This window comes from Solanum stenotomum, chromosome 11, assembly GCF_019186545.1.
Source record: "Solanum stenotomum isolate F172 chromosome 11, ASM1918654v1, whole genome shotgun sequence".
NCBI lineage: Eukaryota > Viridiplantae > Streptophyta > Magnoliopsida > Solanales > Solanaceae > Solanum > Solanum stenotomum.
Window position 1 is genome coordinate 14,181,321 of NC_064292.1, and position 20,061 is coordinate 14,201,381.

The 20,061-nt window shown below is 37.2% G+C and overlaps 2 protein-coding genes across 4 annotated transcripts; one reads left to right on the plus strand and one right to left on the minus strand.

The window, feature by feature from the left end:
- Nucleotides 1-978: 978 nt before the first annotated feature.
- LOC125845570 (sucrose-phosphate synthase 4) lies at nucleotides 979-11,217 on the plus strand. The gene is made up of 14 exons (XM_049525104.1): nucleotides 979-1,274; nucleotides 1,992-2,081; nucleotides 2,797-3,017; nucleotides 3,148-3,211; nucleotides 3,421-3,620; nucleotides 3,724-4,204; nucleotides 4,316-4,444; nucleotides 4,661-4,792; nucleotides 4,884-5,060; nucleotides 9,170-9,223; nucleotides 9,302-9,364; nucleotides 9,679-10,518; nucleotides 10,624-10,751; nucleotides 10,880-11,217. Exons 1-14 carry the CDS (start codon nucleotides 1,026-1,028, stop codon nucleotides 11,151-11,153), a joined length of 3,102 nt encoding a protein of 1,033 aa, XP_049381061.1. The 5' UTR covers nucleotides 979-1,025; the 3' UTR covers nucleotides 11,154-11,217.
- Nucleotides 11,218-11,614: 397 nt separating this feature from the next.
- On the minus strand, nucleotides 11,615-17,267 carry LOC125845591 (uncharacterized). Of its 3 annotated transcripts, none has more exons than XM_049525137.1 (11): nucleotides 17,109-17,267; nucleotides 16,799-16,885; nucleotides 15,426-15,559; nucleotides 14,770-14,828; nucleotides 14,640-14,694; nucleotides 14,493-14,543; nucleotides 13,571-13,610; nucleotides 13,240-13,349; nucleotides 12,547-12,594; nucleotides 12,108-12,227; nucleotides 11,615-11,949 (listed from the first exon to the last, which is right to left on the minus strand). In XM_049525137.1, the coding sequence occupies exons 1-11, from the start codon at nucleotides 17,155-17,157 to the stop codon at nucleotides 11,881-11,883; spliced, it is 822 nt and encodes a 273-aa protein (XP_049381094.1). In that variant the 5' UTR covers nucleotides 17,158-17,267; the 3' UTR covers nucleotides 11,615-11,880. The 3 variants fall into 3 exon arrangements, 2 of the variants coding, with proteins under 2 accessions (XP_049381094.1, XP_049381095.1); XM_049525138.1 differs by lacking the exon at nucleotides 17,109-17,267 and adding an exon at nucleotides 16,059-16,255 and having other exon boundaries at nucleotides 16,799-16,878; XR_007444297.1 differs by lacking the exon at nucleotides 11,615-11,949 and adding an exon at nucleotides 12,998-13,116 and having other exon boundaries at nucleotides 12,172-12,227.
- Nucleotides 17,268-20,061: the final 2,794 nt, after the last annotated feature.

The window sequence follows — 20,061 nt, forward strand, 5'->3', positions numbered from 1 at the left end:
CAGATTAAAATTCCTCTCATCTCGCTCTGCTTTTCATCATATAATAATGTAATTTTGACGTGTTTATTTCTTTATACTTCAAACTCCCTCAACAAAAATTCTGAATCCGTCACTGTCATTAACTACCAATGTACCTCACGCCCAGTGCTTAGCATCTAATGCATGGGAAATTTTTTATTTTGGGGGCCCCAACATTGGGTGAGATGCATGGGCCTGCTCTAATACTATGTCAAAGTGAGTGACTATCTCATCTAAAAGCTTAAGTTATTAGAGAGACCACACTTTTATTAGTTAATTATATTCTCAACATCCCCTCACATGCGGGCCTGATTTTTTTTCATGGGTTAAGCACATGAAAGTTCTTTTTGATATGGGTGGCGGTGAGATTCAATCTCAGGACCTCTGTCTGCTCTGATACCATGTGAAATTAGGTCATACGCCTAACTCACACCCTAAAAAATAGCTCATGAGGAGAGGTTTGTTCAATTCCATATAACGAGACCAAATTCATATCCCTCTACCGATGTGGGATATCCTATCACTTCCCCACACGCCCAGACCTCAACTGGAGGGTGAACACTTCTAAATAGGGGCCCACCAACAGTGAACAACAAATTGAGATAGGTCTGGCTCTGAAGCATTTCATGTTTCATAAAAAAAACAAGTCTTAATCCTCAATATCAAATAATAAAAATCTAACAATTGATCATTTAGCACTCTTCTAATTTTTTTCATTTATGATTGTGCTCAACCATATATTACTGAAAAAACATGTTATAATTGACTAAAGTTTCATACGTGTGCGCCTAAATACAAAATAAAGCATATGTGTGTGCCTAAATATTGTGTATTCATGCAAAAATAATATAAAATATTATGACGAATATTGAGCAAAAGAATAAGACACCTCATGAAACTTTTACAATAAAGTGTAGTCGTTATATTCCTTACTAGGCCTATATATAAGGGTTGCTCTTGTTTCTTCAAACAAGGAAGTCTCTTTTTGTGTATTGAATAAGTGATCCATGGCAGAGAATGAATGGTTAAATGGGTATTTGGAGGCAATATTGGATGTAGGAAGTGAAAGAAATGGGTCAAGACAAAAGAAACCAATTAGTATTGAAGAGAGTAGCAACAACTTCAAGCATAATAATATGGAAGAAAATTTGAGGTTAGAAATCCACAAAGAGAAGCTGTTTAGTCCTACTAAGTACTTTGTTGAAGAAGTTGTCAACAGCTTTGATGAGTCTGACCTCCACAGAACTTGGATCAAGGTTACTTCACAAATTAAACTTTAATTATCTTTAATCTCTTATTTATTGTTACTTTCCTTCATAATTTGACCAACTTTAACCTTTAATTTGCTTCTCTCTCTTTACTCATTTGGTAAACCACAAATGCCAACAAGCAATATTACTTGTCGAGACGTTTAGTAAAAATAATTCAGGCATTAACTCTATGTATTAGTAGTGTCTTGCTTAATACACTTTTTTCATGCTATATTAGTTACTTATATGCTATACTATATTGTGTATTGAGGAGTGAAGTACTAATATCATAAATTTCTAGGTATTAATAGAACAAATAGATTTAATACCTGCATTAGAATGATTAAAGACTCAATCATCCCTCAAAACCTCTTTTAATTTCCACCATAATTGTGGAGGATATTTTTATGGAATGCATATTATTTTTACTAGACAAAATCAAACAATACATAAGAAATAACTTAAACTAATACAAGTATAACTAATAGAGCATTATTCATGCAAGCGTACTCAATTTAGCGTTAAAGGATATCACTTTATGGGTTAAGTGAAGGTTTGATGATGTTTAGAGTAATAGTTGAGAAAATTAAAGAAGAGAAAAAGGGAAGACATGCACAAACACACTTCTTTATTGGTTCTATACTCTATTATGCAAAAGAAAAGAAAAAAGTATATAGTTATGATAAAGAGAAATTGATGGAAACTAAGAAAAGGAGATTGCAGGTAGTGGCAACAAGGAATTCTCGTGAGAGGAATAATAGGCTCGAGAATATGTGCTGGCGCATCTGGCATCTTACCCGCAAGAAGAAACAGGTACTTTCTCTTCATTTATTTATTACTCCGTCCATCTCTCGATGCATGTACTTGTTATTTTTTACATATTTTTTCTTATTATATCCCTAATTTATTAATATTGAGTTAATATTTTTGAAAATTGTAGTGAGTAAATATATTTAAGATCCTATCCATTAATAAGAGTAAAATAGTAAACTCATTATATCAATCAATATTTTCTTCATAGGTGTGTCAAATCAAAATTTGAAACGAAAATAGTAGTATTAATTATGTACTCCTCCCTAAACTACATATACCATTCCTTTCTACTTGAAATGAAGAAACTGATTAATGTAAACAAACATGTTAAAAGCAAGGAATAAACAGTCTCATTTCTTTGATGGAATTTGTCTACTTGGTCAACTTCAAACATATTTGTCAAATATTCTAATTATCTTTTAACAAAAAGAAGTCACTTTTAAATTCTTTAAAACAAAAAAAAAAGGTTCAAACAAACACTTGTTCCACAAATAAAAAACTGAGTTTGCAAACTCTAAAACAAACGCCTAAATGTCTAGAGTTAACAGAAGTGAAAAACGTCTCAACTGTTGAGTGATAAATTTTTGTCAGTGTCATGTCAACAATTAGTATTTAATTTTTAAAACAATACAGCTAAAAAAAAATAACGTTGAAGTATAAAAGTATACTACTTAGCAGGTTGAAGATAATTTCTTGTGACACTGAGAAATTGCAGATAGCTTGGGATGATGCACAAAAACTAGTAAAACGGCGAGTTGAACTAGAGAAAGGTCGTTTTGATGCAGCAGAAGATCTTTCTGAACTTTCAGAAGGTGAGAAGGAGAAAGGAGATATAAATACATCAGAGTCTCACCATGTCATATCAAGAATTAACTCGGATACACAGATATGGTCTGATGAAGATAAACCAAGCCAACTCTACATTGTCTTGATCAGGTACATTCACATTGTTACAGTTGCTAGTGCACGATAAAAAAACACATCATCAAGAGCAAGAATACGACAGATACATGGCATCAAACAACAATCAAACAAGTTTTATGCTATGTTTACTGTTTTTTTGTAGTATCCATGGGTTGGTGCGTGGAGAAAACATGGAACTTGGACGAGATTCAGACACTGGTGGTCAGGTAGTCATATTACCTGTCATCTTTGTTTTAATCAATAAAACTATTGCCTCTAAATCTTCTATTCTAGAGAACATGTTCAACTGAAACACACACAAGAAGAAAGTTTGAAAATGTTAATCCAAATAGCAGAAAATTGACACTTGTGAGCTAGCAATAAGACTGGACACAACAACTTTCATGCAACTGTGTTTTGTTTAATGATTAATCAGGTGAAGTATGTAGTAGAGCTTGCTCGAGCACTTGCAAACATGAAAGGAGTTCACCGAGTTGATCTCTTGACTCGGCAGATCACATCCCCAGAGGTTGACTCTAGCTATGGTGAGCCAATTGAGATGCTCTCATACCCATCTGATGCTTTTGGCTGCTGTGGTGCCTACATAATTCGGATCCCCTGCGGACCAGGTGACAAGTAATGATGCTATTCTATAGTGGTTCAAAACCACTAATCACTTATCATACTTGTCTAGCTATTTGGTTCAATCTTCCATATTTTGGCATTATCTTTGTGGCAGGTATATTCCAAAAGAATCACTCTGGCCTTACATACCAGAATTTGTTGATGGAGCATTAAGCCACATTGTGAATATGGCAAGGGCTATAGGGGAGCAAGTCAATGCTGGAAAAGCAGTGTGGCCTTATGTAATTCATGGGCACTATGCTGATGCAGGAGAGGTAGCAGCCCGCTTATCTGGAACCTTAAACGTACCAATGGTGTTAACAGGACACTCACTAGGAAGAAACAAGTTCGAGCAATTGCTTAAACAGGGGAGACTCACTAAGGGGGACATCAATACCACCTACAAGATAATGAGGAGAATAGAAGCAGAAGAGTTGGGACTAGATACTGCTGAAATGGTGATAACTAGCACAAGACAAGAGATTGATGAACAATGGGGTTTGTATGATGGTTTTGATATTCAGCTGGAAAGGAAACTCAGAGTTAGGAGACGGAGAGGAGTGAGTTGCCTCGGGAGATACATGCCGAGGATGGTGGTATGCACTAACTCAACTAGCTAGTTCTTGTTCACACAAAGCCAAATGTCTTCTTATCAAGATATGAAGAAAATTGATATTAAGTCTGTTTCTGATGATTATGAAAACCAGGTTATACCGCCGGGGATGGACTTCAGTAACATGAACGCACAAGATTCACTGGAAGGAGATGGAGATCTCAAGTCATTGATTGGTGCAGACAAAAGTCAAAAGAGACCTATACCACATATATGGTCTGAGGTTGGATGTCCTCATTTATGTAGCAGACTTTCTTAACCCTTTCTTGAAGCACATACCAAAAAATTTACAAACGCGTCAAAATGGATAACAAGAGAGAAGCAACAAGATGTAGACTAGATTGAAATAATTGATGACAACTGATTAATAATGCTTTGTTGGTCTGGGGTTTCCTATAAATGTTTTTAGTCAATATCTCTTGTATCTTCATGAATGCAGATCATGCGATTCTTCGTTAACCCTCACAAGCCAATGATACTTGCACTGTCGCGTCCAGATCCTAAGAAGAATGTAACTACTTTGCTCAGGGCTTTTGGAGAATGTCAAGCACTTCGAGAACTAGCCAACTTAGTAGGGCTAAGTTTATATACAACCTCCTTCAACTATTAACAGATCTAGTCGACTAGTGCAGAGTCTGATTTTATTGTTAATTGTGTTGCAGACTCTGATCCTAGGTAACAGAGATGACATTGATGACATGTCCAGTAGCAGCTCTGCAGTACTCACAACAGTAATAAAGCTCATTGACAAGTACAATTTGTATGGCCAGGTGGCATATCCAAAGCATCATAAGCAACCAGAGGTTCCTGATATATATCGCCTGGCTGCAAAAACTAAGGTAACTCAGAGAAATAATATATAATCAAGTGTCTGGACTTGAGGATTTTCCCACGAAAGAACAGTGTATCTATGTCTCATGGGTTTGTAGTCATTGTCCATGCCTTGTTCATAATAGAGATGGACAGCAGGATAGAGCTATTTCAGTGACCCGTTATTATTCATTTTCTTCCATGCTTTAAAAGCAGATGAACTATAGAAATGACACTTTTTTTTTTAAAATTGGTAACTTTGTCTATTCCTCAAAAGTCAGTACTAAAACTGTACTGGTCAGTATTTACAACATGTACATCAAATCCTACTATCTTTTACTAAATTGGGTCTAGTACATCAATTATGGAGATAGTATCATTTGAGTATAATTGATTACACCAAAAACATAGTAGCATATGACAATTTAGTTTGACTTTTTGCATACTATTCTCAATACTATCAAAAGCTTTAGAGTTCATTTCCTTCCATATTGCCCACCATATACTAGCTGGGACAATTCTCCATCTGTCTCTATTCTTGGATTGCTTTCCTGCGTCCTCCCAACTCTGATTTGCTTCTATGATCTTGGCAGGCATGGTCCATGACATACCCTTAAGATTCAGGAATAACCTCCATAGTTGGCCAGTAATCTTGCAGTGTAGAAAAAGATAGTTAACTCTCCCAGCATTTCCCCCCCAAAAGGAACATCTAGAACATAACGGTATCCGCCTTCTCTTTAAGTTGTCTTGAGTCAGTACAGTCTCTTTGGTTAAAAACCAGACAAAACATGCCACTTTGAGTGGAATTTTTTACTTCCAGATTCCTCTCCATGGCCAGTGACTTTGAGGCTGATTTGTGTGGTTCAACCAGTTGTATATACAACCCACCTTAAAACTGCCTTTTCGATGCCTTTCCACCACAAAATGTCTTGACCCCCTTCCAGTCCATTAAATTGCCCAATGGTGTTGAAAAAATCTACTACCCTTTGAATCTCGCAATCATTTAATTGTCTTCTAAAGATGAAGTTCCACCCTTGAGGAGTCCAGTGATCTACTATGGTCTTCTGTCAGGATACAAGAACTCTAGCCTACCTGCCTCATGGCAAACATTCTTCCAAAATTTTGTTTTCTCTCCATTCCTCACTTTGATCTTTGTGTTAACCTTAAACTCAGACCAGAGAGATCCAATGGATCGCCCATACACTAACCCTATATGGTGTAGTCACTTCTTTGGTCATCCAGTTATCTTCCTCTTCATATTTTGCCTTAATGACTTCCTTCCAGTAGGACTGTTCTTCATTATTGAACTTCCACAACCATTTCATCATAAGGGCTTTGATCTGATTCATCAAATTCTTTATTCCGAGACCTCCATGCTTCTTTCCCACTATCACAACATCCCATTTAACCAAGTTGTAGCCTTTTCTCTCGCTGTTTCCTTGCCAGAGAAATTTTCTTCTGATTTTATCCAACCTAGTGATTACACTTTTGGGAATTGGGAATACTGACATCATATAGGTTGGTAGTGAATCAAGAACAGAATTAATCAAGGTCAACCTGCCACCCCTGGAGAGATGTTGTGATTTCCATTTTGCTAACTTCATTTCACATTTCTCAACCACATTGTTCTAGATTTCATATGACTGAGATTTGGCCCCCAAAGGCATCCCAAGATATGATGTAGGCAGTGCTCCAATTTCCGCTCCCAGAACAACATTTAAAGCTTCCATGTTGTGTACTTTATTAATTGGATAGAGGTGGCTTTTCCTCCAATTGATGTGTAGGCCGGAGGATCACCCTCAACATCTTTAGTTGGCCTTCATCAGCATCACATAATATCAAGGTGTCATCAGCATATTGTAGATGGGTAATTTTCACATTATCTACTTCAGGTCTGCTGACCTAAAAACCTCTGAGCCATCCCCTCACTTTAGCTGATTTGATCATATTGTTCAGCCCTTCCATAGCAAGTAGGAAAAGGAAAGGAGACAAAGGTCTCCCTGCCTCAGTCCCCTCTCTGCACTAAAGAAACCAACAGGGAATCCATTTATAAGTACTGAGAATCTCACAGTGGTGATACAATGTTTGATCCACTGGATCCACTTAATCCCAAATCCCAATCTCCCCATTGTGCTCAAAAGATACCCAATTAACATGGTCATAGGCTTTCTCCATGTCTAGCTTACAAGTATTCCTGGTTTCTTTTGCTTTTGTCTGGAATCCACTGCCTCATTAGCTATCAACACTGCATCCATGATTTGTCTTCCTTAGATAAAAGCCATNACAGAATTAATCAAGGTCAACCTGCCACCCCTGGAGAGATGTTGTGATTTCCATTTTGCTAACTTCATTTCACATTTCTCAACCACATTGTTCTAGATTCCATATGACTGAGATTTGGCCCCCAAAGGCATCCCAAGATATGATGTAGGCAGTGCTCCAATTTCCCCTCCCAGAACAACATTTAAAGCTTCCATGTTGTGTACTTCATTAATTGGATAGAGGTGGCTTTTCCTCCAATTGATGTGTAGGCCGGAGGATCACCCTCAACATCTTTAGTTGGCCTTCATCAGCATCACATAATATCAAGGTGTCATCAGCATATTGTAGATGGGTAATTTCCACATTATCTACTTCAGGTCTGCTGACCTAAAAACCTCCGAGCCATCCCCTCACTTTAGCTGATTTGATCATATTGTTCAGCCCTTCCATAGCAAGTAGGAAAAGGAAAGGAGACAAAGGGTCTCCCTGCCTCAGTCCCCTCTCTGCACTAAAGAAACCAACAGGGGATCCATTTATAAGTACTGAGAATCTCACAGTGGTGATACAATGTTTGATCGACTGGATCCACTTCATCCCAAATCCCAATCTCCCCATTGTGCTCAAAAGATACCCAATTAACATGGTCATAGGCTTTCTCCATGTCTAGCTTACAAGTATTCCTGGTTTCTTTTGCTTTTGTCTGGAATCCACTGCCTCATTAGCTATCAACACTGCATCCATGATTTGTCTTCCTTAGATAAAAGCCATGTGTCGGGAATCCACAAGTTCAGTCATTACCCCTTTCATTCTCTCTGTCAGAACTTTAGCAAAAAGCTTGTAGATGCTGCCTATTAAGCTGATGGATCTGAAATCTCTCAATTCCTTAGCCCCCTTCTTCTTGGGATGAGAGTAATAAATGTTGCATTCAAATTTCTTTCAAACACTTCCTACTCATAGAAGTTTTGGAAAGCTTTCATGATGTCCTCCTTTACCACCTCCCAGCATCTTAAGAAGAAACCTATGATGAATCCGTCAGGTCCGGGTACTTTATCAATTTCACACATTTTCAGACATTTTAGGACTTCACTCTCCTCAAAGTTCCTTCGCAGATTCTCCTTTTCCTCCTCTGTTAACCCGGGGCAATTAGCATCAGTATAGGCAGGTCTCTAGTTAGTAGTCTCAGTATATAGCTTCTTGTAGAAGTCTACTATCTCTTCTTCAATTCTGGCAGGATCTTGGGTTAGTTCTCCTTGGATTACTAGTTCATCAATGTTGTTGTACCTCTTGTGTGCATTGGCCATTTTGTGGAAAAACTTAGTGTTCCTGTCCTTTTCTTTTAACCATAGTGATCTTGATTTTTGTCTCCATGAAATTTCTTCATATTTGAGGAATTCCTTGAACTCCAGTAATCTAGAATTCTTCCTCGTTACCTCATCCTCTATTTGTGCTCTACCCTTACTAACTTCATCAAAACCAGCCACTTCTTTGAGTAAGTTCATCCTTTTAGCTCCCAGGTTCGCTTGAGGTTCGCTTGATCACTCCTGCTCCAAACCTTAAGTTTTTCTTTTAATGCCTTAAGTTTTGAAGCAAGTATGAAATCCGGTCTCCCAGAGAAGCTGAAAGTGTCCCACCATTCCTTGATTCTGTTTGTGAACCCTTGTATGTCAAACCACCAGTTTTCAAACTTGAAATAATTTTTGTTTTGGTTCCACACTCCCCCCAGCAATGCAATAGGAGTGTGGTCTGATCCGACCCTTTGTAAAGCAAACTGTTTGATGTAGTTGAAGCTTTCATCCCATTCTTTTGCTTTAACAAAAATTATTCAATTCCATGCTATGACTGCCAATAACTCTTAAATGGTGATTTATCCTTGAAGGGAGTGTTCATCAATCCAGCTCTTGTTGAGCCTTTTGGCCTCACTCTTATTGAGGTAACTTCTAAATTACATCACATGAAGTTTTAGCAGCTGATGCTATGTATGAAAAACGTTATACTCTTCTTTCTGCAGGCAGCTGCTTATGGTTTGCCGATAGTTGCTACGAAAAATGGAGGGCCAGTAGATATACTCAAGGTAAACACTAGCTGGTTTAAACATTAACGTTGATGCACAAGTCTTGAAGATATTTTTGATATAAGTTATCCATTGGAAACCTAAATTTTGCAAGATAAAAATTGGAGTAGAATTATAGAGAAGTGCACAAAATCGTGATAACAAACACTTCATGCAGCACATGACTTTTAGGAACTTCCGAAAAGTGATGCCCCAAGCTTTCTGTTGCAAACTTCCCCGTCTTTTTTCAAATAGTTAGCTTTTTAATTCCATGTACACCTCAAAGTGGTGACTTACTGTAATTTATGGATATGTGGAACATAATGTTCAATCAGGCACTAAACAATGGGCTACTCATTGATCCACATGATCAAAAAGCAATAGAAGATGCTCTTCTAAAGCTTGTTGCTGACAAGAACCTATGGCTGGAGTGCCGTAAGAATGGCCTAAAGAATATCCACCGCTTCTCATGGCCAGAGCACTGTCGGAATTACCTCTCCCATGTTCAACACTGCAGAAATCGCCACCCTGCCAATTGTCTTGAGGTCATGAAGCCAGTTCCTGAAGAACCTATGAGTGAATCACTAAGAGATGTTGAAGACCTTTCTCTAAAATTTTCCATTGATGTGGATTTCAAGGCCAATGGAGAGCTGGATATGGCAAGAAGGCAGCATGAACTTGTTGAGATACTCTCACGGAAAGCTAATTCAATCAGCAAGCCTATTGTTAGCTACTCTCCTGGGAGAAGGCAGGTCCTATATGTAGTGGCAACTGACTGTTACAACAGCAACGGATCTCCTACTGAGACCTTATCTCTAACGGTCAAGAATATAATGCAAGTTGCAAGATCCAGGTCCAGCCAAATAGGTTTAGTTTTTCTGACAGGCTTGAGTCTGCAAGAGACTAAAGAAGTGGTAAACAGCTGCCCAACAAATTTAGAAGATTTTGATGCATTGATTTGCAGCAGTGGAAGTGAAATATACTACCCATGGAAGGACTTAGGACTAGATGACGACTATGAAGCCCACATTGAGTACCGGTGGCCAGGTGAGAACATTAAATCAGCAGTGATGAGGCTTGGTAAAATCGAAGAAGGTTCTGAGCATGACATTGCACAATGCCCTAGTGCATCTAGCTTTCAATGCTACTCATATAGCATCAAGCCAGGAGCCGGAGTAAGATTGCTAAGCTACTCTTGATGTTCTAAGTTAGACAATACAAATAGAAATATACAAATTGGTTTTCCTATTTGTATCCTGATAATAAATTACATGTGACAGGTAAGGAAAGTTAATGACCTTCGTCAGAGGCTCCGCATGAGAGGCTTCCGTTGCAATGTTGTCTACACACATGCTGCATCAAGGTTGAACGTGACACCGTTATTTGCATCGAGATCCCAAGCACTTAGGTAAATCCTTTCATTCTTTTACTAATATATGGTCTAATGATACTTCTGTTCTTTGATTAGCAGATACTAGGAAAGATCAATTCAACATAAAATTTGTCACAGTCACTCCTTTTCTCTATGTAATGCAGGTATCTCTCAGTTAGATGGGGAGTTGATCTTTCCAGTGTGGTTGTTTTTGTGGGGGAAAAGGGAGATACAGACTATGAAGGCCTGCTTGTGGGCCTTCACAAGACTGTGATTCTGAAACGAAGTGTGGAATATGCCAGCGAGAAGCTTCTTCACAATGAAGACAGCTTCAACACAGATGATATAGTACCTCTAGAGAGCACAAACATATGTGCAGCTGAAGGATATGAACCCCAGGATATCTCTGCAGCCTTGGAGAAGCTAGAGGTCATGTAAAGTTTCCGATAATGTTTCTATTTGACTATTTCCTTTGCAATATCACAGACAAAACTTCAGTCCAAAAAGTGAGCACGTGAGTAAAAGTCTGGGTTTCAATCTTATACTTTGTAAAAATATCAAGTTACATATACAAGTTCATAATACAACAAGAGTTGAAAACACACTGAACATATATAACATCTAGTTTTATCTGATATCTATTAAAGGACTGCATTTTGATAATCTTCAATTTTAGTGTACTATATACTACAGAAATCACGATCATCGTCCAATTTATCTCATGTAGTCTGCACGTGCTTGAATGTGTTGAACCAAATGCACACCTCCAAAAATGTAGTAATCTGAGCTGAAATGATAGATGCCAAAGTTCTATAGTACTCTATTAGACTTTGTTTTCTGATAAATCATAGAGTTAGCACACGTGTAATGAAATGTCCAATTTTCAATACGAGAAAGGCTCAGCTTAAGTTCAGTCGCGCGTATGTTATTCATTCAAGCAGGACTCTACTAGCATTTAAAATTGTCTTTTACATAGAATACAGATGCTACAGCAACAAAGTACAAGCCACATTCTTATGCCATCTCAACAACTGCAACAGCTTCCCTGCATTATCTTCCCCATTTTTCTCAAACTATCTCGACCATTATTTGCATACATACCTGATAAGTAATGAAGAAACTCCACCACTTGCTAGTTGAAGTACTTGCCTGACCCTGGTCATTTTCATCCACAAAGATCCATGTCTATCTTGAACTCATTTCCACAAGAACATTTGATACTGTGGGAAATTATCTGAAAGCAAAAATTACTAATTGTGAGTGAAATGGAAAAATAAATTGATGATTTAACTCCATCAATTGGGATATTTTGAATCTCTTTAAAATTTAACATTGATACCACAAGTTGAATGACATGTCAAAGTGCAATAAAGAGTAAATATTTCTCAATACCATCAGTTTTGCAATCTGGAGTTGTAAAGAGTGCAGATACTCTGCCTCTCCAGCTTTGTCTGAGAGAAGTGCTTGGTACTCCTCTTGCAAGGATTTGCTATCCATATCCCCGAGTTGTGCCTGCAGAATAATGCATGATGGTTGATCATAGACTTTTGGAGGCTGATGCTCTGAACTGTAGCAAGTATATTTTCTTTCAATTATTTTGGTTAAAAAATTAGAAGTTACGAACATCTTCTTTTTCCTCAAATTCACAAGTTCAACTTTCTGATTTCCCAATAAGTTAAATTTGATGCATTTTTCTGGTCAACCATCCAAAGCAACTGTTTGTTGTGTAATTGCAAATGCCAAGATGGATTTAACAAGCAGTTGTTATTATTATCAAAAGAGAAATGTTTTGAGCTAAGACTGAATTTATGTAATACAGATTGTAACTGACCTTGAAATCATTCATTTTTGACTTCATAAGCTCAATAGATCTCCTTACCTGTCAAAGCAAGATGCCTTTCAGATTCTTGTATTTGAACTGAAACTGAAAATGTATTTGAATGAGCAACAAAGAAAATCTCAGACATTGATTTCCCTTACAAAGATTTTAACAATAGGACTCAGTTTTCCATTTTCAATTAGAGATTTTCCTTTCTTCTGTCCAGGTGTCAGGATTGGGGAATTTAGGTATTGATAAACCATAGATCTTAGTGTGGATTAAGAGTATATAAATAACCATTAAAGCACCAAAGGCTTTCATGGAAGAGGAAAAAATGTTGCAACTACTGTACTGGTTAATTAAGAAAGTCAACTTCAGTAGCAAGGACAATACAGGGGGAATGATAACCCTGTAATAATTCTGCTTTAAAATACAAGAATCTGATGGGTAAGGTCAACTCTACCTTCAAATGTTGGAACTAGGAAAGGAAGACAGACTTCAAGGAACATTGAAGATCTCTGACCTCCATACGACATACCAACATCTACTCAGCAGGAGAATGTGTCTAGACTGAAGGATATACTTCAATGGTTCATCAAACAACTAATGGTAATAGCAATATATTTTTGGGGTCTTTATTCGTTTTCAGTGCCCAAGGGAAAGGGCCAGTCACCAAACGGAATGGTCAGAATTGTTTAACCAAACCTGGCTGTTCTCTGTGACAAGTTTGGACTTCAGCTCACTCATCTGGTTTAGCTTTGTTTTAGCGTCTGCCAAATTCATCTTTAGAATTTCTGCCAAATTATCCTGATTTTCTGTAAATCAATATGAAATTGCCTCAAACAGGATGAACAGGAAAGAGAAAAAGGATAAGAGAAAGAAAACGAAGTTAAGGCAGAGGTGAATATATTGTCTACAGGTGATTCCAAATTAGCTTGTAGCATATTGAGATGCAACTGTTGCTAAATGGTCATTTTTATCATTTGACCCATCAACATCATGAAATGAGAATATAAACTAACATGCTAGGTCATACCTTCAATTTCACCAGTTTTCTCACCAACTTTGTCCATCACCTGAATGCTTTAGCCATCAGTTCCAGCAGTATATATTTATGATAAGAGTAAGAATCTAATTCAGATAAGCCATTCTATCCCTTTTTTTGGTGGTAGAAAGACAGATTGTCTAGGCAGCAAGTAGTTACTCTACTGGTATCATACTGGCAGAGGAATGACAAGTACTATAATAGTTTATGGAGTTTTTACAAAGCTGTGTTAATGCAGGAAACATCATATCACCAGTTAGTTTATGCTCAAATTTGAAATGTCAGATCACCAAGCAATGACTCATACCTCAAAGTTTTCCAGAAATGTGTCATTTGAGAATCACAAGAAACTATAAGTATTGCCAAATCAAAGTACATCAAGTCCAAAACCACTATATCTTCAAAGCTAATGGACAAGAATTCTTATAGGGAGGATGCAGAAGTAGTTAACTTGACTGAATAAAAAATTGAATCTAAGCAGCTTGTCTCGGCCAAAGCCTTGGGCTTCATAAATATCAAGTTACTTTGATAATTGCACTTGAAAAATTCAGAAAATCTGTAAACCCACAACATATTCAAATATTGCACTTGAAAAGATAAGCATAACATAAAATAACATAATTTTAACTGTAATCATACTATTCTCGGTAATTTCTGATACTACGTAGAATCTTATGTTCTTTCACAGCTTGAAATAGAATGTATGCATTTCATTATGTTAGAATACACCTCTTGTAATTACCTTTGACCTGGCTTTTTGAGCATTTGTTTTTCCCATCATTGGGTTTTATATACACAAATATTTAAAAATCTTACTTGGTTTATCTGTTGGAAATTTATAATTCCAAGACAATTTATAGAAAAGAGCACCAAAATTCAGGGAAAATAAAACATTATGACTTGGTACAAATACCTGGCCATTATCTCCAACCCACAAGTTCTGTTTGCAATCTTTGATCCAACCCTAAAAGTAGGAACCCTTGCTTGTGATCAAAAGAAAGCTTATATAGTTGAACAATCTAAGCGGAAAGCAACAGAGAAGGGAACATGAAAAAAAAACCTGTTGTTCTCCTAGCTGAGCAGTTACTTCTTCAACAGTTTTAGCATAATAGTCACTGTTATGACAACCACATGCACTTAGCATTATGTACTGTCCATCAGAAATCTCCGATATATGCTTTCCAAGTTACCTTTTCTGTAGAAGTTTTGCTGACATGTTGTTTCTTTCTTGTTGAAGGAGCTCTGATGTCTGTTTGACAAACAAGGATCAAAGAATATATGCTAAATCACATGATTCCCAAAGACTAACCCAACTTTCCTTTATCAAAAGATAAGTTTATGTCAAGTAAAAACTTGCAAACCTATCTCCTAAATAACCAAAATTATTTCTCCCTTCTATGCAAACAATGCTAAGAATTTGAACTCCAAGATTGTGCTTCGTTTAAGTACTTCAAGAATTTGCAGTTTATAGCTCGACAGTCAAATAATAGACTGCTTCCGTAATATGCATTACTTCATCCTTCTTTCAACAGTATGTTTCTGGAGAAAAGACGAGACCAAATTTTCTATCTTTACATAATTTTCATCCCCCACTTCTGAAAATTACAGAATCATAACTAGCCTAATCTTTATGTCAAAACACATTTACTTCTAAACTTCTGTTTTAGAACCCATGTCTAGTTGGATTATGCCATTACGGTTGTGAAGCAGAGAACAGATAGAGTACATATATCTGGTTTCATGTACCAAATTTAGAAACATCACCAATCCTATCCATCAAGGGCGATGTGAGGCTTTTAGTTTCAGCTCCATTTCAAAGTTAATTGATGCCAGCTCTTAGTTTTACCTGGTTGAGGGTGGAAGAATCAGCTCCTAAAGAAGCAATTTTTCTTTGTTTTTCCAAAATCATGGAACAGATCTGCCCTCTTTTCTCCAGTATCCTGGAAATTTCCTCTCTGAGTTGGCTTGTCTGACATTTCACTGCATTGTATAGCAGTTTAAGGTTTAGGTGTTGCAGAGTTCTGCTATTCCACAGGGAAAGTTATTTGATTATTAGAAAAACATGACGGAAAAGAGAAATCAATAATGTCTAAGGTAGAAAGTATTATTAAGATTCAGAGCTCTACAATAAGCAATTTTCATGTAATAGACCAAATTGTAAGAGATGAAGCAGAAAGTGAAGCAAGGTCAAGATAAATTCTAATGGTTTCAACCTTGCGAAAATAATATAGATTTCTGGAAGTGTCCAGCCACAGCCCACATCAAAGAAGAAAAAAGACAAAAGGAACAAGAAAAAATCTAGCAACAAAAGTCGGACATGATGGACTGATGTTTCCCGGGAGTGAAAATAAACAGGTATCCTATTCCATCTTTGAAACTAAACACCTGTGAACAAAATTCTCTGCAGAAGAAAAAAACACAAGATTGCAAAGGATACTGCACATGGATAAGCCAAAAAAGAAGGGAAATGTGCTTTAACCATTGCAGGACTGTGTCATTCTCCCTCTATCAGGATTTGATGAATATGCAATTGAATCTCATCAGTTGGTCTTCTTAGTCTTTCTAGATCTGATGCATGCCTCAAAGAGTTCATTTTATCATGCATTATGACCATAGCTTTAAAAAAACAGTGATAGAGGGGTAGTGTGACGGCCCATTATCTGCCTAGTTTCTAACCTGCATCATTAACCATTTGGGATTTCTCAGTTATATATAAATAAAAAATAACAGTGGTAGAAAGAAAGATGGAAAAGGCCGTGGAAATCCTTGTTTAAGGAGCCCTAGACAAATGACCAAAGCACATGATTACTGTAGGTAATGTCCACAGTCTTGATCTCAGATGAACTCGGCAACAAATTGTACAACTTGAACTAGAAAACAAGAATAAATAATAAGAGCCAGCAATAGCATAACTTCACCAAATGAAATGTCTAACTCAGCCAACCAACAATATTCAAACTAAAGTTGGCACTAGAGCCAGCAATAGCATAACTTCACCATATGCACTCTTACTTCTTCTAGTAAACATGAAACATAAGTAAAAAGGCTACGATCCATATTATGAAAATGTCAAAAACACAACACAACTTGGCTACAACGAAATTTCTCACTCACAAGACTACACATACTCTCAAATTGCATAAAATTTTCACAAAATCAAAAGGAAAAGAAGTCCAGAATTTTCCGTTTCTGCAAAGATATAGGAAGCAAGTGTTTAACCTGAGTTAATTTCATTTTCAAGATTTTGCAGTGTAGTGATTTGCATTTGCTCCTCGGCTGTTATCTTAACTGCTTCATCCTCCACATCTGAAAGTTCATCAATTCAATTTCAGTCTCCACACGCACACTATACACACCGTGATACAAAATTGAAAAGGTGCAAGTATACAGATACATAAACGTAGTACATATACACAGACGTGAACATAAATTATAGATTTGAGTACAAAATTTCGACGGAAACAAAATAGCCCTAGAATGATGAGAAAATCTGAATGTTGATAGTTTTGGAGATCGGAGAGATGCGTACCACTCATTTGAGTGCGCAGAGTCTTCATGCACTGCAAATATTCTTCCATTTTTGCAGAAAACTCAATTCGCAGAGCTATGAGCTGCAGATTTTGTACAGAATTCGCTAGATTTTGAAGGCAAAAATTTTGAAGTTTCAGAGACTGTTGAGCTAGAAGTGAATATTCTGCCTTGGAGGGAAAGATACCAACTGTTCGGCTTTTTATATGAACCTGAGTAGATAGGCCCGTATTCTCTCTCATTTTTACTTGGCAAGTATTTCATAATTTTATTTTTGTTTTTATTTGTTATTTTTGAAGAATTTTTTTTTCTATTATACTCTTAATTTATTTGTTTTGAATTAATATTTTTTTTAAATGTACTGAGTATATATATGTATAAGATCTTATCAATTAATAGAGTTAAAATGATGTCTCACTATATGTCATGTCAAAATTAACAAATAAATTCGAACAAAGGAGTAGTATATTTCATTCACAAAATTACACAAGTTCTCAATCTTGAATTTCTGTTCCCGTAAAAATTCTTTAAATACTAATCTTTCTTTCTTTTTATGTATTGAACAAATATATTTTGGCGCATTTACTCCTCAAATGTTCATAAACAGGTTTTCATGTTCAATTGCCTCTCAAATTTTTATTTTCATTTTCAATTACTTTATTTTTATTTTATTAAAATAATTGTAAAAATTCTCTTTTATTTTCCTTTTTTTCTTTCTTTCTCAACTTGTATTTTTTTCATTCTTCTCTTTCTTTATTTTCCTTTCATTTACTAGTTATCTTTTTCAAAAGAACAAGAAAATCTTCTCTTTTCTTTTCCTTTAAATGTTTGGAAAATGTTTTCCAAATCAACTCATTTTCCTCAAATTTAAAGTAAATGACTTCCCTTCCAAAATTAAGGAAAACATTTTCCAAAACTCTATTTTATCCTTTAATTTTTTTTTCTTACCTTACCCCTCGTATCCGACCCTCCCCATTCAAAAAAGCTAAAAATTTTAAATTTCAAATATATTTTTATCTCTACCACCAAACCCCCCCCCCCCCCCTCCACCCCAAAAAAAATTATTTTAAAATATTTCAATTTATTTTAATTTTTACGCCACTCCCTCCGAGAAATGACCTGGAGGGTCATCACCTCTTTATGCGGGCTAGGCGGTTGGTTGCTTCTAGGTGTTTAGCTTATTTGGCCTATGTGCATGATGTGAGTAGGGAGGGCCCTTCAGTTGACTCAGTTCCTGTAGTTAAGGTCCAGTGGTGACACCGTCCAGTCGAGGAGGCTACCTGGGAGACCAAGCAGGAGATGCGGGAGCAGTTCCCTAGCTTATTTGAGCCCTCAGGTATATCCATAACCTTACTTTCACACACGAAAGTTCTTTTAGTAGTGGATGTTGTAATGAGCCTCCAGGTCATTTATGTGTACTCGCCTTCTTTTCGTCAGTTAGAGCTTTCCTACAGCGACCCCAAGTCATTTATGACTTATTGGCACTGACAATTCGGTCCCCTGGTCGTTCGTTTGGATTTTGTGCAGCTTTCCATGTTTTAGAGGCCTTGAAGCTTGAAAAGTGACTTTTAGTCAGTTCATCCGAAAAACGGCCTCAGTTACTTGATACTTTTGATTGGTTACTTGGGTTACTTGGGTACTTCTGGAGAGCATCCGGTTAGAGGTCCAGCCTCAGTTACTTGATACTTGTGATTGGTTACTTGGATACTTCTGGAGAGCATCCGGTTAGAGATCTGGCCTCAGTTACTTGATACTTGTGATTGGTTATTTGGGTACTTCTGGAGAGCATCCGGTTAGAGGTCCGGCCTCAGTTACTTGATACTTGTGATTGGTTACTTGGGTACTTCTAGTAAGCATCAAGTTCGAGGTCCGGCCTCCGTACTGTCAGATTCTATTATTGGGGTTGAGGTTCTGGTTCAATGTTCTCTGGTCTTGGGTTCTCAGATACAGTTTTCTTTAGTTATAGTTATTTTGTGTAATCGTCGGGCTTATGGGGGTCCGTTCGGATTCTTATTTAAACTTGCGCACGAGTGTACCTTCTGGGCTTGTGGGGGTCCAGTTAGGTGTAGTTAGATTATAGATTACTTTAGTTAGTTCTTTCTACACTCGTGTGCATTTCATTGTTTACTTAGGCTTCCGTTCTTGACCTCTGTTTGTGCTATTCCTTCTTTTCATATTGCCTTTACTTTTCAAGCGCAGTCGGCCTATGATGCCTACTGGGTACCTGTTGTTTTGGTACCCATGTTACGCTCTGCATCTGTTTTCGTGATACAGGTCCGAGCACTAGTGGTCGGCATTGATATCGAGCTTGGAGTAGTCTGATCCGGAGATGGGGGATGAGCACACGTCGTTTTGTACTATTTCAGTCTCCGTCTGTATATATAGACTTGTCTTTTGCCTTTTGAGACAGTCCGATTTTTGTGGTCCACTTTTGGGACTTGTACTTGTTTTGTTGGTAGCTCTGTACTAGTGACTTCCTGGTTCTGGGAGGGATCTTTATTTGTATATAGTTGTCTTGGTTTGTTTCCACTTGTTTATATTGTTATCTTAATTGCCTTGTTTAGTTTATGCCCTCAGACCCATTACTTGTTGTTCCGAGTTACGGGTTGACTTACCTACTATGGGTTATAGTAGGTGTCATCATGACTCGAGAAATCGGGTCATGACACTCCGCCACCCCCACCCAAGCAACCCCCTCCCCCACCACCCCCATCCAAACCACTCTCGTCGAAAAAAATGTTTAAGAAAAAATTGTTTTTGGGAAACATTTCAAATTTTTTTAAAAATCATTTTTTTTGCCACTCAACCCCTACCCCCAAATTCCACCCCCCCTCCCCCACCACCCCCACCCAAACCATTCTCGTCAAAAAAAATATTTAAGAAGAAATTATTTTTGGGAAACATTTCAAATTTAGAAACAAATTCATTTTTTATGCCACCCCACGCCTACCCCC